General features: G+C 32.9%; 1 protein-coding gene across 1 annotated transcript in view; it reads left to right on the top strand.

Moving 5' to 3' along the window:
• LOC143255704 (uncharacterized) overlaps positions 1–26482 on the top strand; it is a 64850-nt gene extending 38368 nt beyond the window's left edge. Inside the window, exons 8-13 of the mRNA XM_076511780.1 lie at positions 5718–5784; positions 7852–8371; positions 11207–11272; positions 12873–12984; positions 19576–19659; positions 21901–26482. Coding sequence (XP_076367895.1) covers positions 5718–5784; positions 7852–8371; positions 11207–11272; positions 12873–12984; positions 19576–19659; positions 21901–21974 — 923 coding nt within the window. The 3' untranslated portion in view covers positions 21975–26482. The remainder of the gene's footprint in view (positions 1–5717; positions 5785–7851; positions 8372–11206; positions 11273–12872; positions 12985–19575; positions 19660–21900) is intronic.
• The last annotated feature ends 1253 nt before the right edge of the window (positions 26483–27735 follow it).

Genomic DNA, 27735 nt, shown 5'->3' with positions numbered 1-27735 from the left:
GACTGGCGTGGTCGATGCCACCCTACCCGTGTGCCCGGTGGAAGCTGGATCAGGCAGACTGGTCCACTTTCACTGCTCGCAGAACTTGATCCTGCCATCGTAAATCAGCCATCAATAGACGACTGTGTAGCAGCGGTAACTGACTGTATTACACATGCAGCTGCTCAGTGTATTCCTAAAACCTCGACACGTTTTCCACGATATCCTCATCCATGGTGGAATCCTGCTTGCCACTTCGCACGGAAGGCTCAAAAGCCGGCCTGGGATACTTTTCGTAGATATCCCACACTTTCAAACCGGGTTGCTTTCCAGCGGGCCGTGCACATGCTAGGTGGGTAAGGCGTCAAAGCCAGAAGGAATCTTGGATTAAGTTCACAACCAGCATATCTTCTACCACCAGTTCCAAGATCATATGGGACAGGATTGAAAGGTTAATGGGCACTACAATTCTGTCCCCTCTCGATCTTACTCTCTGATGGTCAGGAGGTGACTGATGTTCGGAACATCGCTAACACTCTAGGTGAAAGCTTTTGCCAGGTATCTAGCACTTCTGCTTGTTCCTCCACCTTCCTGGCCATCAAGACTCTGGCAGAGCGATCACCTTTCCTTTCGAACTGACTGTTTCTTTGACTATAACTGTCCCTTTACCCTGGTGGAACTAAAAATGGCCCTTCATCGGTCTGCCAGTACGTCTGTTGGACCTGATGATATTCATTATGACATGCTGCACCATCTATCTCCTGCTTCTCTTGATGTCCTTCTGATTGTTTCCAACCGGATCTGTCAGGAGAATGTTTTTCCTGATGTCTGGCGCCAGGCTATTATTTTACCTTTCTCTAAGCCATGGAAAGATCCCAAGATTCCTTCAAGCTACCGTCTAATTGCTTTGACAAGCTGTCTCTGTAAGACATTAGAAAGGATGGTTGATGCTCGTCTTGTTTGGTTCCTTGAATCAAACAACCTCCTCTCGCCCACCCAGTGTGGGTTCCGTCGACAGCACTCCACCACAGACCACCTAATTCGTCTTGAAACATCTATCAGAGAAGCCTTTCTCAACCGCCAACATCTTGTATCAATATTCTTTGACATAGAGAAGGCTTACGACACAACATGGAGGTATGGCGTTTTGCGAGACCTCCATACATATGGGTCACGTGGCAATCTACCCATGTTTATTAAAAAATTTTTAATGGACAGGAGATTCCAAGTTCGTGTGGGTTCGACACTTTCCCGTTCTTTTGTACAGGAACTTGGAGTCCCTCAAGGCTGTGAATTGGGTGTTACACTCTTCAGTATAAAGATAAATGCCATCACTGAACAACTCCCTCTCACTGTTGTGAATGGGCTGTATGTCGACGACTTTCACATCTCATGTCAGTCGTCAAACATGAGATATATTGAGCGGCAACTACAAACCGCCCTCAATTGTGTACGGAAGTGGACTCTGGCGAACGGCTTTAATTTCTCTCTCTCCAAAACTGTATGCATGCACTTTTGCCTCGACGGGGTATTCACCCTGATCCTGAACTTCATATCGGTGAAGTTTTGCTGCCTGTGGTCCTTGAAACAAAGTTCTTGGGGCTTATCTTTGATCGTAAACTCACCTTTATACCACACTTAAAGCAGCTTCGGGTCAAATGCACAAGAGCACTGAACATCCTCCGTGTTCTCTCTTCTACCGGTTGGGGGCAGATCGCTGTTCAATGTTAAAGGTATATCGTGCTCTTATTAGATCGAAACTCAATTATGGATCAGTGGTCTATGGCTCTGCCAGGCCCTCGGCCTTAAAGATGCTGGACACAATTCATCACCAAGGACTTCGACTCTGCACTGGGGCTTTCTGTACCTCTCCAGTTCAAAGTATATACATTGAATCTCATGAACCTTCTCTACACTTTCGCCGTTTGCAACTATCTTTACAATATACTTCGAAACTTCATTCCTTACCAAAGCACCCCACCTGGAAATGTGTTTTTCTTCCTCGGTGGGCAGTACTTTTTCAGAACAGGCGATCTGTCATTGCTCCGTTTGGCCTTCGCATCCGGGCGCAGTTGGATGAATTGGGTCTGTCCTTGGATAACATTGCAGATTCCACAGGTTGGCCCATCCTACCATGGCTTATTACAGCCCCCAAATGTGACCTTTCTTTCAATCACCTAAAAAGGCAGATACTCCAGATTGGAAGTACCGTCTTTTATTCAATGAATATCTTTCAAACACTCATTCAGTTCCTATTTATACAGATGGTTCCAAATCAGGTAATTCAGTGGGCTCTGCTATGGTTTGCTGTGGTTCAGTAGTTGTGTGCAGAATCCCCTCTACAACTTCTGTGTTCACTGCTGAACTGTATGCCATATCTCTTGCCCTGTATCATATTGCAGCTGAGCAGTACTCCAACTGCACTATTTATACTGATTTGCTTAGTTCTATACTTGCCTTGGAATCGCGCTACGTTGGCTCACATCCTATTCTGGCTGATATTCAAAACCGACTGGCCCATTTCTCATTAACAGCTACTTCATTCCAGTTTTTCTGGATACCAGGCCACGTTGGTATTCGAGGGAACGAGCTTGCAGACATGGCAGCTAAATATGTCTGCTTCAGCACCATCACTCCTATGCCTATTCCGTACATGGACTATGGTGTTGTCTTCAAGGCTTGGCTCCGTGCCAGCTGGCAGTCCACTTGGGTGAGCAACGTGACAACAAACTTTTTCAAATCAAACCCAAAATTGGACTTTGGCCATCTAGCTTCCATAAAGTTCGGAAGGAGGAAGTTGTTCTCGCTAGGCTACGCATTGGTCAAAGTTTTTTAACTCATCATTTTCTTTTATCTGGAACTGATGCACCAATGTGTAGTTTGTGTAACACTCAAATCACTATCAGCCACGTTTTACTTTCTTGCCATCGTTACAATTCTCAACGACGGCAATATTTTAAACATATTTTTTCCCAGGGTCAGTCTGTAACATTGGACAGAGTTATTGGTGATGGTGACTCTGTCCACCTTGATAATGTTTTTAATTTTTTAATGGCCATTAATCTTTTTAATCTCATTTAAGTGTTGCATATTTATTCATTACACCTTTTTAATTGTGGTTCCTTTTTTACAGTTTTAGTCTCTCTCATTCAATTTGACATTGGACAATGGCCAGAACATTAAATAACCGACACCAGGACTGGAAAGGCCAACTTCAGGTGACTAACGCTACTGTTTGAACTATCCGTTTGAACTACTCGTTAGTTGTCCTGGCGAGTTGTTATTATACTTTTGCTGCATATCATTTCACGCTTTTACTACTTAACTTTTTAGTACTGGCCGTATTGACTCATAACCCGGAACCAGGACTGGAAAGACCAACTTCAGGTGACTGACGGTGGTTTTTATACTTACCTGTTAGTCTTCCTGGTGGGTTATGATCATTACCATTCTGCTACAGGTAGTTCTTTACAACTTTGTTGACTGGATGTCAACATTGGTTTTTATGCCATTTTCTGTTTTAATTGCCGTTTTGCTTTTATCTTCAATTACTTTTACAAATTTTACTCCATTTACTTGACTTTATCTTTTTACTGGACATTTGGCTACTCATTGTTACAATTTTGCTATGTATCTTTTAAAACTTCTATTATTTTACATTTTGATACTGGTTGCTATGACACATAACCCGGAACCAGGACTGGAAAGACCAACTTTAGGTGACTGACGGTGGTTCTTGAACTTACCTGTTAGTCTTCCTGGCGGGTTATGATCATTACCTTTTTGCTAGAGTAAATACCTTACAACTTCTTATACTCTGCCTTCTATCTTAACATTGTAGACTAGGTGTCAACATTGGTTTTATACTTTTTTGTTTTACCTTCATTTCCATTTATGTCTATTAACATTTATTTATTATTTTTTTATTTTATTTTTTACATTTTTACCGAATGTCTGGCGCAGATAGCCTCGCTGCTTTGTGCCATAAAACACTAAATCAATCAATCAATCAACTTTTTTAATTGTGCTTAACCATTTCCACTTTGTCTGTGAGTAATGAAATCTCTGGTCACCAGAATTTGTATTTATTTATTTACACCTCTTGCCTTTCTCACTCTTTTGCATCTCACTTTTACCAGTCCTTCTTGTTGGCGAATGAATAACTCCACACATTTATCCTTCATTATATTTACTGTTTGGCTGTGTGAGATTTTGGTTCCCTCTGGTTACTGTTGTTCAACTTACACACTGTTTTCTAAAAATGATAGTACTTTTTTTTCCAGTGCCCTTTTGCCTTTTATAGGATCCTGCCAACTAGTTTATGTTCCTCTAAAGCTATACTTTCCCAAAGTATGCCTCAGACTAGAGGTAATGGAAAATGCTCAGCTTATCCACCCTGGCTCTACTAGTGCCAACTGTTGAGATGGGGTGTTTTGCAAGACCACTAGATATATCCTTGTGTAATTCATGCTACTTGGTTCATTTCTTTGGATTGTGCTTGCCAGTTTTTTAAAAATATGGTTACGTGGTCACCCAGAGCACGCTGTCTCCAATAAAACACCTTTTTGGTAGGTACCTGATAGGGACTTAGGCATTTCTCTAGGTCTCCTCATCACATATTTTACTCTATTTCTTTCATTGGGGAACAAGTGATCCTTGCTTTTTACCAGTTCCTAACTACTGGGGTGGTGGATTTTGGAGAGCTCCTCTCTATTATGTACAGCTCCAGGAAAAGCCTGCCCAATTAAGTCAAGATGAGTACATACAGTATGAGTTAATAACACCCTAACCACACTACACTTTTTGGCTTGACAACCATTTGTAAGCAGATGCTTAGTTGGTCATCTTATAATTCTGTCCATTGCTGTGACAATTTGGGCTCTCTTTATCTTTCCCTCTGTTTTCTTCCAGGCAAAATGTATGCCCTGATTAATACAAGATGTAGTTTTCCATGCCTATACCCCTTTGAAGTCTCTGCCATTGAATGTCACTCTCCACGGCACTTTGTGAAGGGAACTCATCTATGTTGAATTCTTTGCATGTCTTTCCATCATTTTGGTGGACTCTAGCTATTTTATGTGAAGTATCATCTTGAAGTTAACATTTTCTTTACCTTAAAATGTATTTCTGATGAATACTCCTATTCTCCTCTGTTTGGCCCAGCATGGCCAGGTGGTTAGAATGCTTGATTTGCAGTATGAGGGTTATGGGTTTGAATCTTCATTCCATCAAACTTGCTCACTCTTTCAGCTGTGGAGGCATTGTAATGTAATGGCCAATCCCACTATTTGTTGGTAAAAGTATTTTGGAAGTTGGTGGCTAGCGATGACCAACTACCTTCCCTTTGGTCTTTAACTGCTAAATTATGAAATGGCTATTGCATATAGTCCTTGTAACTATGGGAAATTCAAAACAAACAAATTTTTTCCCATTTTTTCATATAAGAATGAAGTTATCTTATGTGCAAGTGTTTAAGGAGGGTTACTTTACAAGGAAAATGATGATGATAATATCACTGTACAATAGTGCAGTTCACATTAAACATACAATTGTTTTAGGTAAGAGTCAGCCCATGGCTAATAACATTGGAAGTCTCAGACAGATGCATGAGGAATGTGTGTAGAGGTGAGTATCTATCAGAAATATATTTTCCTTACATGAAAATGTTTACGTTATTACATTTAAACTTGATTAAGAAGTTTTCTATTGTACAATATATACATTTCTTATTTTTGTAGCAACAAACAGTGATAATTTTGCAGACTTTTCCCAGTTTCAAAGTGCATCCGAAACCAGTCAAACAAGGTAGGTTTCATTGCAGTGTACTTTCACTGTTGTTTAATTAAAATCACACAGTTATTATCACTTGATTTATAGAAACATAAATGTTTTGTACTGCAGTTCTCTTCATAAATTCCAGTGCATTCCCATGTTTATAATATCTTACTCTTAATCCACTTTTTGTATAATCTTTTATTTGAAAATGTGTTCCCACATGCAGTAAATCTAGCTTCAATTCATTATCAATAAAAAGTTCTGTCATTATAAAATAAAGTTGTTTACAATGATATGTATTTATGTTTATTCATTTAATTACAATACAAACGAAAATTCAAACATTAAGTTGTTTTTTTGGGTTATTTTGTGGAGTTTATGAAACTCTTTCTTAGACCATTAGGATTTAATATTTTCCATGAATATTGTATTTCTCAACATAGATTCAGTCTTTTCCATTTGGCATGTATTTTTACTCCCATAATCATTGACACATGTGCAAATCTAATTGTGTTCATCTTGTTACATGTGTGAAAGGCCATATTCAGTAATGCATAATAGAATTTTATCTACTACTGAGGAAATTGGGAATGTGTTATGCTTCATATTACAATTTCAAATAGCATAAAACTGAATTAAATTGCAATTTAAACTTAGAAGTTAAATAAATGCCTAGGTATCAAACTTACAATACTTGCCAACAAGACTTATATACACACACTGTTTTTAATACAAATATATTTCAATATACAAACAATAATATAACTTACAATGGTTATTACAAATAATGAGCTATGTACAAAAATTTTATAAAGTTACAAACAATATTGAGTCTTCTAACTGGTCTGGAACTTCCTTTGCATCTTATTGAGGGTTTACAATTAGCAAATTAATTTTGAGTTGTATCTCAGGATGGCTGATATGGGTATTAACACATTTACTAATAAAACAGAGAACGATGTTTTGACCTTCTTAGGTCATCTTCATCTGAAGGTGACCTAAATAGGTTGAAACATTTATAGGCATGAGGAGAGTTTCTAGAAATTTCAGCTCGTGCAACAATATATTGAAGATCAACTAGTGTTTACATAAAGATGTTGATTCTTGCACTCGAATCTCCTATGATTTTAGTGAGTAAGTGGTAATTTTGCAATACAGATTTAACTGTAAGTTTATATACATTTCTAAATATAAATGATATAAAACTAACTTAAACAAGCATCGATATTATAATAGATATCATAGTAAATCTGAAAGTTATGAAAAATTAATGAAGTATTATATTTTCAATTCCTTGAATTTTCTTGAAGCAGAGAGAAGATGGCGACCAAAGGCAGTAAAAATTAATTAAATGTTTTGAGATTACAAAAAATTTGGTATTATTGGATGCAAAATCGTAGGAATTAAAGACAGAACAAGTGTGATAATCCTTGTAATTCTAAAGAGCATCTTGTAGAAAGTAAAGAGGAAAATTGAAATATGTTTTGAACAATGTTGTGTTATGTTATTTGTTTTATAATTTTTTTATGAAATCAGTAACTTCTTATATAGTGCAAATATTTATAATATTAAAGTGTAGATGTTTGGGTACAGTCTGACAGAAGAGTATTATTTTGTCTTATAAACCTATTTGGGACATCGTATAATGTATCAAGAAAGTTGCAAGATATTATACATCCTATTCACTAAAATTCAACACCCATTCAAAACCTTGTGTTATATAGTAAAAACAAGCAGTTTATGTACGAGAGATTTTTGAGTCGTTTTTACTTCACTCAGATCATTTAAGACATTATATACACTTCACTATAAAAGGCCTAATTGTATGTCTTTGGTTTGCTGACTCAAGTTGTGCTGGTAAGCCTAGATGAAACTGTAGTCCACAGAAAGAGGGTGTAACCAGTCAAGAACTGCATTAGGCCTCTAAGTTATATATTCTTTTTCAATTTCATATGTGATGAAAAAGAAATGTTTAGCATATATGCACATATGCATACATATACTATCAGTGTGTTTTTTCACATTGTTCTTTTGTTTCTTATGCTAAGATGCTACTTTATACAGTCTGTGATTGTTTTAATTTCTTTTGTTTTCAAGTAAACATGATGAATTTGGAGATTTCACAGCATTCTCATCATCATCAACTAGCATTGTAACAACACTAAGTAGCTTACCCCCTGTAGGACTTCTGGAACCAGTTCCATTAGCTTCAACTGTCAATCAGCCAGCTATTATTACATCTGTCCAACAACCAGCATCCACCATGTTCCCTATCCAACAAGTTGCTGCCTCAAATTTGTCCATTCAGCAACCAGGTCCTCCGGTGTTTGCTGCTCAACAGACTGTGCCCCTCTCGTTTCCAGTTCAACAGCCAGCTCCTTCAATGTTCCACTTCCAGCATGCTGCAAATTTGACATTCCCAGTTCAACAGAAAGCTCCTTCATTGTTCCCTGTCCAACAGACTGCTTCTACACCATATCAGCCCTCTCAGAGTCTCAGGCCTAGCTTTAATCAAAACAACACAATGTTAATGCCTGGCTTCAACCAGAACAACATAGCATTGAAACCTGATTTGATTGCAGCTAAAGACAGTTCCACAATACAGTTTCCATCTCAGGTAGTGATAAAATACTTTTATGTTGAAATTTATGTATAGATGATAAAAGAAAGAGAGACAGAGATATACTTCATAGAAAAAATGATGATGGATTTTAATTCATGATGCGTTAATAACTGGCATGTAAGATATGCATAGAAAACTGTTGAAGGTTTTATATTTAAAGAATGATTTTGTATGTAATTATCAATTTCACATTTTAATTTTAGGTTGATTTCAGTGAGCTAAAAAAATCATTAGTGTTTGTGAATTTCCTGAATTTTTTTATTGGATCAATACACCATTCATAACCCTTATCAAGAAAACCATAATAGTTTTGAACAAAATGATTCTACTTTGATCTTATAACTTGACCACGAGTGTAGTTTTATTCTGGACAGTCACTGTTTCTCTTGATTTTTATGGTGTGAAGTAATTTCTGGTATCTTAGCTTTAAATTGTAATAAGCTGGGGATCTAAATATGTAAGCAAAGCTTATATTTTCTGTTCTTTTTACTTGTATGAGCCAATATGGTACAGCAGAGATTCTATAATAAAGTGATAATAGCTCTTTATCATAAAACTGTGTTTGTGAAGAACTACTACCAAATTACAGTCCTAATTTGTTTGAAGCTTCCTTTATCACTTTTATATATCCTTTAAATTATGATACTGTAGTATGAAAGGGAAAAAAATTGTTAGGAGATGAGGAAAACTTAGTTTGATATTTTGCATTTGATGGTTTAAATCTTGTTTTGCTAACAAAACCATTACTTTAAATGTTATGAGTGTGAGTACCAGTTTAAACTGGAAAAGAAAATTGCCAGAATGAAATGTAAAAGATACATAGATGAAGGTAAAATGGGTTTAAACTTAATAAATATATTAAATGAAACTTTCTGATAGATTTGTTTTATAAAATAGCTTTTATATAAATTAGGAACAGTAAAAAAAGGTACTTCGTTGTATGCAGGTTATTGTAAATCAGTGGAACTTTTGTAGAGTTAAAGATTGTTTTCTATCTACATAATCTGTATAAATTGTGATGATGCAAATGTTACCTTAATTTAAATTTGAAAAAAAAATGTAAATATTAATTTGGGTTTAGTATACTTTTTGTGATAAACATGTATATTATAATGTATCTAATCAGTTTTTCGAGATGCAGAAAACATTTTAAAGATTCTCTATTCATTTTTGACCAGTTATTTCTTGATTAGGATTTAGTTTTGAAAAGTCTCTTTAATAAAATATAAATTTAGTATTATACACATGGATATAGAAAAACAAGATAACCTTTAAGTAAATATATTTTTCCCCTTTATATTAAATATGTGGTAGCTGAAACTTTCTGATTATTATGCTTTTTACATAATTTTGAGTGTAATTAAATGTAATTGTATAATGAGTGTGATTTTGAATTATTTTAGTTTTAATGTGAATCATTATGGCCAAAAAAAAAAAGCGTGAAACCAGAAATCCAATTGAAAAGCCGTGCTATATCAGCATTTAAATAAACACATTAAATACTTCAACCTCTTATGTTTTTAATAATATAACACAATGTATTGGGACAACATGAAATATATTGGCCCATCTTGGCTGTTCCATCCTATATACTAAATTTAAGATGATTGCAAAATCTTAATTTTGGTCATTCATAAACTTATTAAGCTTCTTCTTAAACTTGCTTATTGTTACTGCTGCTACATCTGAAGTCAATCCAGTCCAAAACCAACTACCCTGTCAGAGAAAGGAAACTGTCTTAGCTGAAGATAACTCCTATCCTGCCAAAATTTGTATTTGTGTCCCCTAGTCCTACTATTCTCACTGTTAAATGTGAAAAAAATGACACATCAGCAGTATACATTCCCTTTACAATCTTAAACACCTCAAGTCAGATCCCCTTTCTTGGTTTAGAGAAAACAATTTAAGATATTTCAGTCTCTCTTATGACAAATCTCTCTTATCCCAGGAACTATTCTAGTAACCCTTGTCTAAACTAGTCAGTCTTTGCTAAGGTAAGGAGCTTAAGACTGAAAACACAGTATTCCAAATGTGGCTTAACCATTGACCTGTACAGTGAAATTATAACTCTTTAGACTTATATTCAGTATTTTTGTAGATACAGCCTAAAATCCTATTTGTCCCACCACTAGCAACAGCACACTGCTTAGATGGCTTTAGAGAATGATTGACTACTACATCAAAGTACCTTTCCTTCATAACACTGTTAAGGTTATTTCCATCCAAATTATACTTGTAATTCAAATTATGATAGCCCACATGCATTATCTTGCATTTATTATAATTAAAATACATCTACCATTTTTTTACCAATTAAAATACCATCAACTTAATAATTGATCCAAATTCTCTTATAAATCAGCAGTATACTCTTCACAACTAGCAACACTCAAGGCCTGAATATGATGTACACATTTAAGTAATTTATTGACTATTCCTTCATCCATATCATTGAGGTAAATCAAAAAGAGCAGAGGTCCTAAGACAGCTCAGAGGTACACTACTTGTGATATTAATCCAATTTCACTCCACTCCATTTGTAACAACTGCCTACTTTCTTCCATATATCCAGTCATCTGTCCAATTTGCTAACTTATCTCCCATATCCATAATTTTTTTTGTATACACGTTTTTATGTGGTACCTCGTCACTTTCTGAAAATCCAGATACACCATAGATATTCCCATTGTAAAACCATGTTGGCAATCCAATAAAATTCTAAAACTAAGATTAAGTTTCATTTGGGTTAGAAGACATTCATTTAGGTATTAGTTATAATATTTTAAGTGCAATACTTAAAATATAATACTCCCACAATTTTTGCTTTAGGCAGGAGTTAAAATGTCCTTATCATCAAATGTACTTACAAGCTTTTCTGACACAGATAACATTATGGTAAGTTAATTTCCAGTGATACCCAACTCTTGTTTAAGTTCTTAGTTGACCTTCTGTTTTAATTGATATTAAAATAAAATAAATAACTGTATAATATACTTTGTTTTGTTAGTTGCAGCACAGATGTATCAAAACATTTAGGTGCTCCTTGTATACTCATTTCCTTTAAGTAGTATGGTAGTTTCAGTCTTTTTTTTTTTAAATATTTATAATTATTTGAGGTTTTTCATTGTAAAACAAAAACAAATAAACAGTTACATATACTATTTTAATATTCTGTATTATGTTTATTGTAAACAGTAGTACTTTAAAGTATTCCTTTTCCACAGAAATTATGATTTTAATCAAATATTTACTGTATAATACATTTTTCCTGAGACCACAGCTTTACCTGAAATGTTAAGAGATAATAAGAAAGATTGGTTTCTTTCAGTTGCGGTTGATTTTTACCCAATTTTTAGAACTGTTCTTTACAAAGATGTATAGTGGTATAAGCACTATATATCGGTATGTACAAAATATACTCTGAGCAAGAACTTTCAGCTAAAATTGTGAAATTCAAATCAGTAAACACTGATTAATTTAGTGATATCATTTATATTCTGTGTTTATGTTATTGTAATGGGAAATCTTTGCATCTTATAACATTACTAATTTTGGAATTTGCATGTTGACTGTTAACTTCCATTTACTGTACTGTTAATAACTTTTGATTTTTTTTTTAATTTTATCATTATTCAGTTCTAAACCTGGATACTTTATTTGATTAGGAAAAAAAATCTATTAATAGGGTTTTTTGTGATTTATTATTGGGTTGAGGAATAATTCGTGAGTGTTTTTTCAAGTTAAAAAAATATATTCATAAATGAAACGCTTTTGCAAAATATTTCATGTCATTTGGTAGATAATTTTTTGCTCTAATAGATGGTGTGTTTGATTTTCATATGTCTTTAATATTTGCTTTCATTTTCAGCTCATTAAATAGAATGTCAAGTGGACAAAATCGAGCATTTTCGACACCATCTGCTTTTCGCATTTAATTTCTTGCAATTTCGTTTAAAACAATGCATACTATATACCTAGGTATTACATGAAATAAAGTATCATAATAAATGTTTTGGGTGTAATGTGTTCATGCATTGAAGTATTGTATAGTCTTGCATGTAATGCTTGAATGAAATTATTTAAAAACGCTCACGAATTATTCCTCAACCTAATAGAAACATTACTTTAGATATATGTGTGAAATGTAGAAACTGTCATGCTGTTGTGCTGTGAATTAACATTAAAAGTTTTCATAAACACACAAGAAACTCATAATAGCAAGTAGTTCAGTAACATTGATAATAGAAATTTTATATAAAGTAAGAGTACAAGTGGTGAATTTTTTTGTAGTTTTGAACTGATCCAACTGTGGAATAATGATGTGGATCATAAGGATGTTTTGTTGTTGTTTTTTACAAGTATTTGATAACATTAGATCATATATGGTAATGAAGATGAGAATAGTATTTCATTTGCAAAAAGACTTGTACAAATTCTCGTTAGCTTTAAGTTGTTTGAAATGTACATAATGGTTTGTACCTTCTTAACCATACAGAAAACTACAAATACATGGAGCAACATGGGGAATGTTAACATCAATGTGGAAGACCTCAGCAGAGGCAAATTGGTTTCAAAACCTTCTCCACCAAGTCTGAACCAAATGGCTGGTAAAAATCTAGAATATATATTTAGCAGTAATTAAATGTATTGCAGGTAATACAGCTTAATGTTTAAATTGTATTTCCATGATGTAGGTAAGATACCATCATATTTTTGTATTAAAGGTACATATAACTATTATAATACATCTTGTTTTTTATAATATATATTTCCACAAGGAATTAAATAGTATTTAAGTGTTTGTAAACTAAAATGGTTTTTAAAAATAGTGTGACAGGTGACATAAACAATTGTTCAAATAAATTTAAATTCTAAAGTAAAATTCAATGTTACAGAACAAACAATAAATATAAGTATATACAAACAAATATACTAAATGTATGTTACACTACTTCATCTTATCCATAAGCTGATTTAAGAATAGTTTTTTAACCTAAAAATTGAAAATACTGAATTTTTTTAAATTTGTAATTGAAAATATCTAAAGTGGCATATATTTAAGTATCCTAGGTGTAAGTATTGATATACACGTGCACACAGACACACACTTACTTGACCACTAGCAAGGAGTGTATGAATTCTGATGATACGGTTACCTACCGTTACAGTTATAGCTGTTCTCAAACTTTGCTTGTGTTTGACATGGGAGCATATAACGAAAACATGATGGGGAAACTATATTTGGGGGCTGATATGTGAAAGTGATTTACAGTCACAAATCTCGACAAACTACTCGCTTCTAAACATTTTTGTTTGTTTTTGTATACCTTTTAGTATAAATACATGTAAATCATGATTCATGTTATTTTATTCAAATCTTATGTAAGTGAAAATGTGCAAATTTGCCCATTTTTTACAAAGAACATCGATTAATTTCTAAATTTTGTTATCCAGGTCACAAAAGCATAGTTTGAAGGGAATAATGACCATTTTCTGTACTCTGATAACATAAGTAATTAAGAAATAACATATACTATCCAGGAACAAACTTTGTTACATAGTGTTGTCCGTTAATAGGAAAGTGATGAACCCTCCTATTACAGCTGACTCTATGTAGTTGAAACCAGTCTCACTTGTTGATTTTGCATGATAGTTTAAGAACTAGTACTTACATTCAAACTTTCTTTCTCTTTAGTGAATTTTGAAAATATTCAGTTATTAATTTTAACATTTCAAAGTATTGTTTATAATCCACTATTGACAGGGATTATTTTATTTGATTATGAATTTGGTTTCTCACTCATTTACTGGTAGTTAGTTATTCAGAATTTATAAATATACAGTTTAATGTTATTACTACAAAGGCAACTGACAGCACATCTATTCAAAAGCTGCAACATTTTCTGCAGGTGTAGTACAGTAGAGAAAGTGTTATCCATGGTTTATCAGGGAATGGTTTATTTTATGTGGTACAAGGGATCTCCTGATGTACAAGCAATTTTTGTCATTGCCTGAGGTGTTAGATCAGGAAGATGCAGTCTTGAACAGACATTACTTTCCTCCTGTGCTTTGCAGGCATATTTTCAACCTGTTGAAGTACCTAGACCTCAGTTGCCATTTTTAGATTTGATGTTAGATATGTTATCTTTGTCACCTGTATTATTTGATTCCTTCCTAATTATATGCTGGCTGTTAGTATGCCATACCCCCTCATACTACAAAGGCTCATGCACTTGCATATCATCATTCTGCAAACTCTTGGGTCACTCAAGTTTTGTCAGAATGACTCTCTCCTTTCCCTCCCACCTTATCCTGTCTTCCAATCCCCACCTCAGGATCCTGTTTTCTGCCAGTGTCTTGCAGAAGCAGTTTAATACCTACTCATCAAGGATGACATCATACAAATTTTCTCTTGTGCTTCCAAGATTCTATTCTGATTTTATCTTTTCCAAGAAGACACTAGCATCCTGTTTTGAATCTCTCCCACCTGAATTTCTTCCTCAATGTGCTTCAATTCACCATAGAATCCTATGTCTCTTAGATGAATCTTTCTTTCAGGTCTATGTATAACAGTATTTAATGCATATCTTCACATTCTATTGGTTATGCTTGAAGTCCTTTATCTGTGCTTTGTCTAAAATAATCATGTTTATCAATTTCAAGCTCTACCTTTTGGGTTGACATTGACACCCTACACATTCTTTCAGGTGCTATACTCATTTGCCCTATTTCTTCATTTTTGTGGGCTTAATTTCTAGCTCTGTATGGACAGCTGCCTTCTTTTGATTTCATTCTTGGCAGGACTTTTTCATGCATGAAATTTATAAGAGAAGCTACTTGAGTACCTTGTTTGAACAAGGTGAAGTCTGTTATCCACTTCACTTTATTCATTATGCAATCCGTGGATTTTTTTAAGTTCAGAGGGTGCTATCAGCATCTCTTCCTGTGCACTAGGAGCATTTATCCTTCTGGGCTATGCCCATATCTGTTCCTTGCAATAAGTGTACTATAAGGTTATTGGCACCTCATCAGGGACCCTCTAGATTTACAGGTATCTGTTCATGTTTCTCTTCAGTCTGATGTCTTCTGGTGGATAGAAAAGGACAACATGACAGTAGGGGTACATATTCCTCCCCTCCATCCAAATATTCTCATCTCCACTTTGCTTCATCTCTTAGGATGGGATGCATGCTACAATATGTAGGAGATCTTGGGCCATTGGTTTAAAGATGAGTTACATCTTCATATCAGCCTTTTGGAACTCTGTTGTTCATTGTTGTTATCTGTACTAAATATGACTGTTATGATTCACTGTGAAAATTCAGTGGTTGCCTCTTACATTACCAGTCAAGAGGGTACACAGTCATCATGTTTTCATGCTCTCCTGGGCTCCAACCATCAAATTTGTTTTCTGGCATGTCACACACTGGATGCCCTCAGTCTTGTCACAAATTCGTTGTCCTGTCTGTACAAGTTTCTACTCACAAAGTGGTCTCTTGACCACTAGGTATTCTGATAGCTGTTTTCAGTTGGATTCTCCCCAACTGGGTGCATTTGCCACTTGTTTAAATACCAAACTTTCTCTGTTCTTGTCATCAGTTTCATGTGATTTGGCCTTGGCCATGGATAAAGTCAGTCAGGATTGGAAAGACCTTTTCCTTGTATATATTTTCCCATCTGTCTTCTACCTTAAGTAATTTTTCTCATCCAATCCACTCTGTCAGGTTTTTCTTGGGGCTCGTTTCTGGCTGGCTCAATCATGGTTTCCATTCCTGTCCCTTGTGTAGAAACAGCCTACAATATTTATTATGATCCTTCCTTCAGCATCTTCACTCGGGGGTGATTCAACCATCTGTTACAACACTACCTTCTACCTTCATATGTGGCTTTTTTTCTAGTTCCTTGTGAGGGATCCAGGACTGTCAAAGTGTGTAAGTGCCCCTGTTGTTTTACACTGTTCATTCCTCATCCATATCTGTATATCAGTGTAATTGGAGAATATTTTGTCATTGTTCTATCCAGTGTTTGTTTTCCTTTTCCTTAGCTTCCCTTCCTCAGGTATCTATTTTTATATTGTTTGGCATGGGTGTGTCCTTATCAACGATTGTGAAACATAGGGTAGTCCTATCATCCACTTTTTGTTTTTGGCATGTATATTCTTCTCCATGTTATTTTTCCTTCCTTTCATATCTAATATTTACTCCTGCTCTAATCCAGTTTATCTCCTGTGCCTAGTTTGTGCTTTATGGGATTGTGTCTTGCACAGCACCCTTTTGTGGCTCTTACTGTCACTTCTTTGTCCAAATTAGGTTCACCATGTTATCCTTATTGCTTATTTCTTTCTTTCACCTGAATCTTAGCAGTTCTTCTATGTATCATCAGATTCACCACCTCCTAAATTCATCACTTGCTCTGGTGATACATTCCTTCAGACACTCCTATGTACTTCTATTCCTCCTTATTCCAGTGGAATACAGTGCCCTTACCACTTACCAGCTTTTGGCCACTAGGTTAGTGGGTCATGAAATAATTATCCTGATTGTGCACAATTACATTCAGTTAAAAGTTAGATGGTGGCATTCTACCTTGTGTAGAAAGGGCAACTGCCCTTCTGCCTCACATCTGATGTTTTATTCTGAATTCTGTTGGTATGGATTGCAATCTGTCAATTTTCAGTTCACCCCTTCTGCTAAAACCCTTCTTCTCATCACCACCTAAATCTTGGTCCCTGGACCAACCAAAATGTGTCTTCACATGTGAGTGACTTGAGAAATTCTTCTTACCATGGAGTGCTTGTTGGTTCTGGAATGGAATTGACCATCTATGTTACATTTCCATCTTTCTGATGTTGTCTGTGAACAGAGGCTTCTTTTCTGGTTCCTAGATCTGAGATGAATGGTTGAAGATCCTCCTCCTGCCATGGGCTGGTAAAGTTCCTCCTGGTGTCACTGATCTGAACTGGAGATGACATTACTCTTATGGTCCAATGCATCATAACCACTTAGATATTTTCAATAATACCTTGTTCCATCCTTTAATTGCAACATCACCTCTGTTGGCTTCTTATGGATGAAGAGTATACCTTGTTTAGTTGTAGTGCAATCTTCCACATGTTTTTCCTTTCCACAAAATGACCCACCCCATTGGTGCATTTTAAATACTTTTGAAGAGTGCTCATCTAGGTACTTTTAAACTGGTCTCTCCACCTGTTCAGTATATGATTATAAATGTCATTGTGAGTAGAAGTAAGTAGTTTTATAGAAAGTTAATATTTCCCTATGCTGAAAATATATTTCCAATTGATATCTCTGCTCACACTTCTGGTGTAATTTTGTGTGCCTAATTTGAAAGTTAAGATTTAATTAAACTGCACAGAGGGAATCAGCTGCAATAAAGATTTTTCACACTCTTATTGGTGGAGGATTGATTCAAGGCTAATGGCAATCAAATATTGCACACTAAAAATCAGTCAAATTGAGAATAGCTGTAACTAGGAGTAAAGTATCTATTGAAAATATATTTTCAGTGTAGGAAAATATTAACTAGTCATGAATGATATATCTAGTGTTTATCATCACTCACTTGACAGATGTATCATAGACATTCATCTCAGTATGTTTAAAATTCTTATGAGTGAATGTGATGAGAAAAGATTTGTTACTTTGAATACAAATTTTATATCACAAGTTAGTGAATTCTGCAGTAAAACTATAAACATGTATTGTTTGTTTTTGGAATTTTGTGCAAAGTTGCACAAGGGCTATCAGCACTAGTTGTCTTTAATTTAGCAGTGAAATATTCGTCATCACCACTCGCCATTAACTCTTGGGCTGCACTTATATCAACAAATAATGGGATTGACTGTCACATTATTATGCTCCCACAGTTCAAAAGACAAGCATGTTTGGTGTACCAGGGATTCAAACCTGCTTCCCTCAGATTGTGAGTTGAGCATCCTTAAATACCTAGCCATGCTGGGCCACATAAATGTTGAAAAGTAGTTTAAACTAAATTAAATATTCTTTTCCTCTAGAATTATTATTTTCTTCACAGTTGTAAGGGAGAGTCGTACTTTTGGTGGAATTCTGTGATTTTAGTAACTTCCACCAGTAACAAGCTGTTCAACTTATTTTTCTCCCCATTTTACAACCTCCAGTAAGTGAGTTGTAATTTATTGTAGTATCCCCCCCTCCTACTTAAAGCATGTCTTTGTTGATAGTTTCAATGCTATAGTTATCCCTTTCTTCTTAAAGTAAGAAATTTATATACTGTATTCTTTTAGTTGTGGAATAGGAGAGTTTGAATCTTAAAGTCCTGTATTTTAACCTTCCTAGAAAAGGCCAGTTTTAGGTATAAATAACAACACTTCAGTTAAATTCTAATCAGAGGATCATAGCTTTTAACATGTAGTCTTGGGACCAAAAAGATTGCCAAGGGCAAGGTGATTGGTATAAACTGGATATTTATAGTTCATAAACTTGCTGTACTTACTGATGTTTGCTAGTATCATATATCAGTAATTGTGCTCTCTCTCAGGTAATGTTTCTATATGTAAGTGTAAAACAATAACATTTAATCTTTTTATTGTTATTAAAATCATTCACACAGTTATAAAGTATTAGTGAAATGTACAATTTTTTTTTGAGAATCATATGTACATCTATGACTTACAACTACTTGTTTGTAATTATTTTAAGTAGCTATGAAGTATGTCTTGTTTCATCAAACTTAACTTTTGTGAATTGTTCTTCATATTAGGCATCTTTCAGGCTAGTTATGTATGTTCAAGAAAACTACTTGTAATTAAAAGTAATTGTCTTGAATTAGGATTTTAATATTTTTCTTTATCCACTACATATTGACACTAAGAAGGCCTTTTGTTCAATATTAGTGCACGTATCTGCATTTTTGATGACATCAGACAAAAGTTGTAAAAAAATTAAAATGTGTGGTGTGAAACATTTGATGTTAATGTTACCTGATAGAGTAGTGAAATGATTAGGCCTAATGTTTGTTATAAAAGAAATTTAATATTGTGTGATTTTTGTTACATATGTTAAGCAAATTGATTTTATTGATTTACTTCCTTTTGGCATTTTATATTACAATGAAATGAAACTGTAACGAGCTAACTAGCTGGATCTTCATTCCAAATATACCTAAATTAATTCTACTTCATTTGTTTCCTTTCTTTGTAGTTATGAATAGTTTAACTTCTGGTGTCCAGCAAGTGAGTTTTGGTCCAAATCAAGTTCAGTCAAGACATGGAAATCCTAGTAATGGTGAATATTTTCTTCTTCTTTTCATTAGGAAATTACTTAATTTTATAGAAATACAAATATGTATTATGTGTTTATAAAATATGAAAAGGTTATTAATTTTTTCATGATAAGTATTAGTGCTATTCTTTTGTAAAATGCAACATGTGCAGTAATAATTAACATTTATGGTAGTTTGTGTTGTAGATGAGGGTAGGTAGTGAAGTGTGTATTAGTTTTTTATGTTCTAAGTATGAAATACTAGATATCTGAATCATAAATATTCTGTTATCTTGAAATAACCGAAATTGCCAGTTGACTACTCTTTTCTATCTTTTTAGTAACAGTATTTTTTACCAAGTTGTCTAGTGTACCTGTTGTATAAATACATGAATATGCATAATCACAATATGCAGCCCCATGCGAGTACAGCGGTATGCCTATGGATTTACAATGCTAAAATCAGGGGTTCGACTCCCCTCGTTGGGCTCAGCAGATAGCCTGATGTGGCTTTGCTACACACATGCACGCACGCACACTAATAATGTGTTGTTGACATCTGTTAACATGTGTTAAATAAACTAGAACTATTTAGCATGAGTTTGCCTGTTTTAAATTGGACCTTACATGTCTTCCTAACCTTTACCAACGTAATTTGAAACAAGGAATTAGTGATTTATATTTGATTAACGGAAGTTGAACTGTTTTTATAATAGCCTTTGCAATCTTTCATAACCATATCACACTACTAAGTTGCATTTTATTATGGAATTGTGTAAGGTTACTTGATTTTATTTTTTAAGGGAAGTGCATGTAGAATGCAGTGTTTTTTATATTGGTTTCAGTTCCATTCTTATGTGTTCAGTGTCTTGATTTTAGATGGAACTTATTTTCTGCTTTTACTCATTATTCATCATTAAATCCACTTTCTGCTCTCTTCAGGAACCAGACTTGAACATTAATTTTAGATTTATTACCCATTTGGTTGTTTTTCCATATTCTTTTTTGCAGTAAGCTATTAACTCATTTTTATATTTGTTGTCTGTATCTACTGTTTGTTGTTTTGGTCACAGCAGCCTCGCCTTAACTAATGTGTCCAGTGACCAGTGTTCTTCAGTATTGTATAGTTTTACTATTGTGTAGCTTATGTCTCGGTTAACTGGATTGATCGCAGGTAGTTAATTTTGTGTTTTTCACAAATCTATATTAAAAAACAAAAAATGCTAGGGCAACATTTCTAATCATTATCAACTATAAAAAAGCAGCTAATGTTTTATCAATGAAAACAAAATGAAAGAAACTTTGAAATCCATAATCAAGTTGGTAGTTGATATAGACACCATATGTTTCTAAACTATTTAAGTATAAAGTTGTTTCTGGGTCTATAACTTTATTGATTACAGGATTCCTGAAAGACATAAAAATTAAAAAATAGCTTACCATTGAGATTTCTATGTATGTTGCATTGAAAATGAATAATATTGTTTGCAGTTCTTTGGAATGTTCTTTACAATGAATGTTGAAAGAAAGAAAATAACATAAAATTACTCTGTATGATAAAATATGTGGGCCTAAAGTAGTAAAGGCTAGAAAAACAAGTAGGTAATGTGGAGGTTAAAGAAACTTAATATTTGATTACTGACTAACTTTTGAAAATAAACACTAATGGCTTATGACAACATTTTGTGTATTTTACTGCCACACAAAAACAGTTTGGGGGTAAGGAATATTGTATAATAGACAATTAGGCACAAAGTACAATGAAAAAAAAAAATGAAGTAACTTTGCGCTTTTTAGCAAAATTAAATTTATCTTCATAAAAAAATCAGAAATTTTAAACAATACCAATGATTTAAAGATGTTTCAAATGTTATCGTGCTAGAGCATATTTTTAAAACATCTTTATTTATTTTGTTAATGTATGTTTCAACCAGAAATTAAGTTAGTTGTATGCTTGTTGTTAATGTTGTCACTTTACTATTCCTCATTACATACAACCTGAGACTTCAGTGAGTTCAATTCGTGTGTCATTGACTTCTTGTTTTGAGTAGCTTAATTTTTTTTAGCTTCTGTTTATGGTTTATTATATTTCTTAAATATAAAACTAATTTATTATTTTGGTACTACTGGACAATTGTAAAAATGCTTTTCCATATTTGTAATCTCACTCTTCCAGCTTGTAATGTCATAGTTTTCTTTAGTGTAGTAATAGCTGTTTTTTGGATTGGTAAGATTTAAAATAATGTATTGTTTGACTCTTTTCAGGATCTCTTCTGATAGGTGGTATGCCTCATCACCAACCAGGGATTTCTAGTTCTCAGGGACCACTGGGAATGTGATAATATTTTATGTATCATTAATGTGCTTACAATTAAAATGATAAAATATAAACATGCTGGGTGAAACTTTTAGTGTGAATCTGAAAAAAGGTTCAAAGCAATATTACAACATTAGTGTGTTATTAATATAAATATTCATCTGGAATCCCATTCAGTAAAGATCAACAAATCTGTACTGAACTTTTCATTGTGAGCTCTGTGCATCACAATAATATTACTTTATGTTTGCTAAAATAAACTGTGGCAAATTGGTGGACTTTAATTCATCTGTATACCAACTGAGCTGTATGCAATATAGTAATCTTTTTTGAAGTTTATATAGGCAAAAATCATGTTTAAAGGATATTAATTATATATGATGTTTAAATAACGTACATGCATATTATTAAACTGTATTTTAATAAAGGTTTTCTTTAACTTGTGACATGTTATCCTCTTAAACATAATTTATAGTAATTAATGCCCCATTCTTTAGCACATGACAATAATTCTAAGTTGTTTTTTTTATTCTATATATTTACTAAACTAATAAGGACATATTTTTATCTTATTGTCTTTAAAATAGTTCTTCTCTTGCTTTGTCTTAATTCTGTACCTGTTGATTATTGCATATGGTGTAAAGGATTTTTATAGTGCATGCCTGGTGCATTCTGGACTAACGTTGATTTTTTTTTCTTTTTCCTGTACCTTCTGTTATGAGGCAGGGTTTTGTAACCTTCCTGCTGTCATCAGTGGCTTCAAGTATTGGGTATGCCATTATGTATGATGCATTTTGTGAAGGTTTCTTTACTTTACTGCTTTCTATATCAAGTTTTTGACATTCTGATATATTTATGACAACGTTTTTACTACATGCTGCTTTAGCAGATAACACATTTGACATTGTTCAATTTAACACATACTTACTGATGGACTAGAGTATATGAATTTGTTTATTCTACTGGAAGATAAAATATCAGATTCAAATTTGTTTTTTCATCATATAGAAACCTGTTTGTGTGTACATATATATAGTATTCCATGTATAAAGGTGGGGAAGTGATAAAATATTAAGAGCAAATTTTGTATGTTATGTTAGTTTACAATGAGATGTTATTTTTGTAATATGATGATATATATTTGGGTGTTTGGGTACTTAAATACTAAACTTAAAGTGCTGTTGATATACAGATTTTCAATCACAAAATTATCAGACTTCATATTTGATATTCATAATAGATATATTGGTAGTTTTTCCAGTATCTGCAGTATTATGTTGGAAATATTTACAGAAAGCATTCATTTTGAAGATGTAGGTTAACTGTGTGGAGTATAATTATGTGTGCATGTGGTATTTTCATACTAGTGGAGATTATTTCACCTGTGTTTATTGAGATACGAGTTTCTGGATTGTGTATTTTGGCAGAACAGTGCAGGATATCATTTTGTATTATGTGTTTTTTCAACATGGTATTGAGTGAGAAACATCAGTAACCTGATAGTGTACTTATACATGTAGTAATCATGTTTTTTAAGATATATTAGAAATGTTAAGCTTGATATTACAACAAGAATCTTGTTGTCTCTTAAGGACAGAGCTTTGAAGTTGTGGCCTTTAAACTGTATTATGGTCACTATTTTGTAAAGATCTAACACTTTTAAGCTTTTATACCTGTTATATAAATCACTTCTGTTTGAATGAAAGAGAATTATAATGTATGTAAAATTTGTAATTTTTCATTATATCCCAAAGATTACTACTTGTTTCTACAATTCATAGACAATTTGTGAGAATATAGGTACAAAATAGTCATATTCAGTGGTCACAATGGATGCCAAATATTACTAATTTCAATATTTTATCTTAACTAGACTATCCTTTCTTTCTTTCTTTTATTATTATTATTATTATTATTAATGACTTGCAGAAACATCTTTTGTGCTTCAGAAAATACTAGCTGTCAAGGAACTATATACATTGATATTCTGTTCTCTGAAGAATGATGGTTAGGAACATAGTTTACAAGAGTTATTGTGCTTTAAAGGATATTATTTGATGAGTTACTGTGTACAGCAAGTTCTGATATCTGAAGATTGGTAGTTGTTTTAGGGTAAGTCCAATGCTGTCTAGATTGTATAGTACTCAGAATTGAAGTTTGTACTTAGGAACTGATAATGAGACCGCTTGTAGATTAGGTTCAGTAAACTGAATCTGATAAGAGTTGTATATTAGGTGCTACTTACCATACTTTTTTTGGCATGTTTCCTCTAATGGATATCTTCTTGATTATATTCGTCTGTGCCTTCTACTCTAATGTGATTGCTAACAGTAAACTACAGGTTACATATATCATGGCTATTTTGGTCATGATATCCACAGAATTTCAAGGTTAACAACACAATTAATGTTATAAAAACTGTTTCAGACTACATTCAAGAATAGATTTATCACTCCCATTTCCATTAATAAAGACTGAATATGACTTCTTCCAGTTCTACAATCATCACTCCAGCAAATTTTACCAAATCTATTCAGTAGCCTGTATTGTAGTGTTTTCTTTGATCAGAACTGAGTATTTTCCATTGTGTTTTACATATTATTTGAATATTTGTCTTATAATTGCACTTTAACTGAGGTTTAATATCATGTCCTGTATTTTTTTGTGGTTTGAGATTGATATGATGTACAAGTTATTTGATTTAATCACTCATTAGGTAAACATATGGTTAAATAATTGCTGATAATAAATGTTTTGATAAAGCCTGTTAAACAGGTATGTTCAAAACTATTTCACACACAAGTTTATAAGAAAAAACTGGAAAACATTTTCATTGTTAAAAATAAGTTCATAGTACTGGCTATCTTATCTAGGACTGGCCAGAGCTTACGAATATAGAACTCTGACAAAGTTATTGCTCATTCTTTGTTATGATATTTCTACATATAACATCTACAATGCTGACTTGAGCAGTGAATGAAAAACTGCATCTAGTAAAAAAAAAAAAAATTGCTATATAAAGGTGTTTGTTTATATATAAAGTTTTGTTCACACATTAATGAGACTTAATGACAAAAAGGTATTTTTCTTAATATCTTTATCAAAATGGGACATTCATCTACCTCAGTAACCAATAAATGTACATTCAGACCTTCTGCTTTGAATTACTTTGTAGTTTCTTCTGGTTATGGATTCAGATAGTTTTATGTTTAGAATACAGATTTATTTTATGTTGAAAATTTAAAAAGATTCATCAAACAATTGAATAAAATTTGCAATAATTTTATACCAATTTTTGGTTTAAAAATATTTTTCAGTGGGCTAAAACATTTGCATTCCAAGACTAACATTTTTGTAATTTATTTGTTTATTTCCACTTTTCCTACTATGTTAGATTTTAGTGCAATTTCACTTTCTATTTTCTAGGAGCTGTATACTGTACATTTAATTGTTCAGTACCAAGTTGAAATACATGAGTGCTAAGCCTGGTTTTTAAAAGATTTTTTTTATCTTTATCCCACTTTCTAAGTAAATTCTTTTTAAGTGTTTGCTAACATTTAGCAGTATTTTTCTGCTCAAATTGCAGTACACTTACTTTGTAATTTTGGGTATAATTTTTTTTTTTTGTTAAATCATGTTTTAAATTAGTCGTATTGAGTAAATTGGTTTTCAAACCCTAAAAATCAAAATGAATTACAATAATATGTATATAATCTACTTTGTTATTTAAAGTAACCATTGTAATACAACTAAATTATCCTTCTCTGTCATTTCTTGGCTAAATTTTTCAAAGTTTATTTCAATGCTATTGATTTTAGGATTCATTACTTAAGTGTTATTGATCATTTTTCTAATTTGCTCTAGCCAATATAAACATTTGTCAAGACAAAACACAGGATTTTTAACTTAGATAATTGAAGGCTTATAATTCAAAATTGGAAAGTTTTCAACAAATACTAAAAATTATAATCTGTCAATGATAGTTAAAAAAGAAGTAAAATTCTATATTTTCATATTTAACATTCACGTGTTCAAAACATTAATAGGTGTAACACTATTTATGGCTTTAACTGTGATTCCCATTTAATTGGGTGAGGTACAATGTTTATTTTCATAAATGTATCTGATGATTTAAAATCTGTGTACCTTTATTGCACTCATTCTTTTCTTTTGGTATTGTTTTGATTCGTTACTTAAACTCTGTCACAATATAAAATTTATTGTTATAGATTAATATTAACAAATTTATTTGTTATAGGATTCATTTACTGAACCAATTCTGTAAGATATGACAAGTGCAGATAGGCGAGTTTAATGGTGTGAAATTGTTGATGTTATTCTTACGTAAAAGGATGTTACAGTTGATATTGTTCAAGTTTTGACATTTCATTTGTTTTTGTTGTTTTTTTGGGGGTCTGTAAGAGTACTGCAGTTAACATTAAAATAATATTAATCTGACTATAGGTTTAATTTTGAAACCCTTGCTATAATATGGTGATTTATTTGAAATAAAATATTTACTCAAGAAAATTGAGCTTGCTTTCTGCTGTTATTTATTTTTAAGATATGTAGTGCCATTATTTTCAGTTATAGCTTGATAAAACAAGAAAAATATTCCAGTGGTTAATTCCACTTCCTACACTTAAATATAGTGGTTCCTATAAATTAGTTGTAACATTTATTTTGCCAACTTACTATTTTCATTTGAGTGACATTACTTTTACAAATTAATTTAATGATAGTTTCTTTCATACTTGCATCATTGCACGTTTTGCAAGTTCATTAACTTCACAGTGTTTTAAATGTACTTTTTACACTGCAAAGACTCGAGGAATGTCCAATATTCTAAAAACAATGTATTGTTTGGGAAATTTACTAGTGATTTTCTTATTAGTATGTTTCATTTATATTACACTTGTGTGGGTTACTGAAAATTCCTTAATAATATAATTCTTCCTGAACTCATCGTGCAACGGTAAAAATGTAGTTTAGGATAATTTAGTCTAGAACCAAGTGCATAAAATTTATCATGAAAGTAAAAAATATCAATTCAGTTTTAAACTTAAATCTTTTTCTGAATTAAACTGTTTTCTATATACTAGTTACTAATCTGATTTTTACCACAAATTCTTTTACGAATATCCCTTTGTCACACTGTGCAGAACGCTTTCACACTTCCTTTTGATAATGCTTAGCAAGTTTTAAATAAAATTTTCGAAGTCAAGCTTAGCAGAAAAGTGAAGTGGAAACAGTTGCATTGAGTAACTTCCTAATTGATTGACCTACAAAGTATCTAATATACACAGACAATTGTAAAACTAATTGTATTTAAATCGTGCATTGTAAAATTACTTAACTGTGTAAATTGGAACATATTTCTTCATAACTGTATAGAGTATATTACACTTGTATTACTGGGTATATTAATATTCTTCCCTATAACAGTGGTTATTTTGCTAGGAAGATGTAATGTTTATCTCTGTTGTATGGACTTGTGCATATATTAACTTACCAGGTGGATCTAACATTCTTTGCTGTGTTAACCTTTTATGCATTTATTTTACTAATTATATTTAATTTTTTTATTGTTTAAGCTCGAGATATTATATGCTCTATATATTTAAGTTAGGTGTTCTAAACGTACGTGTAGTGTGCTTTGGTAGACGTATTTTCATCAAGTAGAACATGTGTTTTAACTTGAGAGGGAGGAATCGTGCTTATTTCCTGTTCAGTGCTCATAATGTTACAGCAGATGGGAGACAGCACAAGGTATTATTTGAATA

This window comes from Tachypleus tridentatus, chromosome 7, assembly GCF_004210375.1.
Source record: "Tachypleus tridentatus isolate NWPU-2018 chromosome 7, ASM421037v1, whole genome shotgun sequence".
Classification (NCBI taxonomy): Eukaryota; Metazoa; Arthropoda; class Merostomata; order Xiphosura; family Limulidae; genus Tachypleus; species Tachypleus tridentatus.
This window is presented reverse-complemented; position numbering and strand designations above follow the sequence as displayed.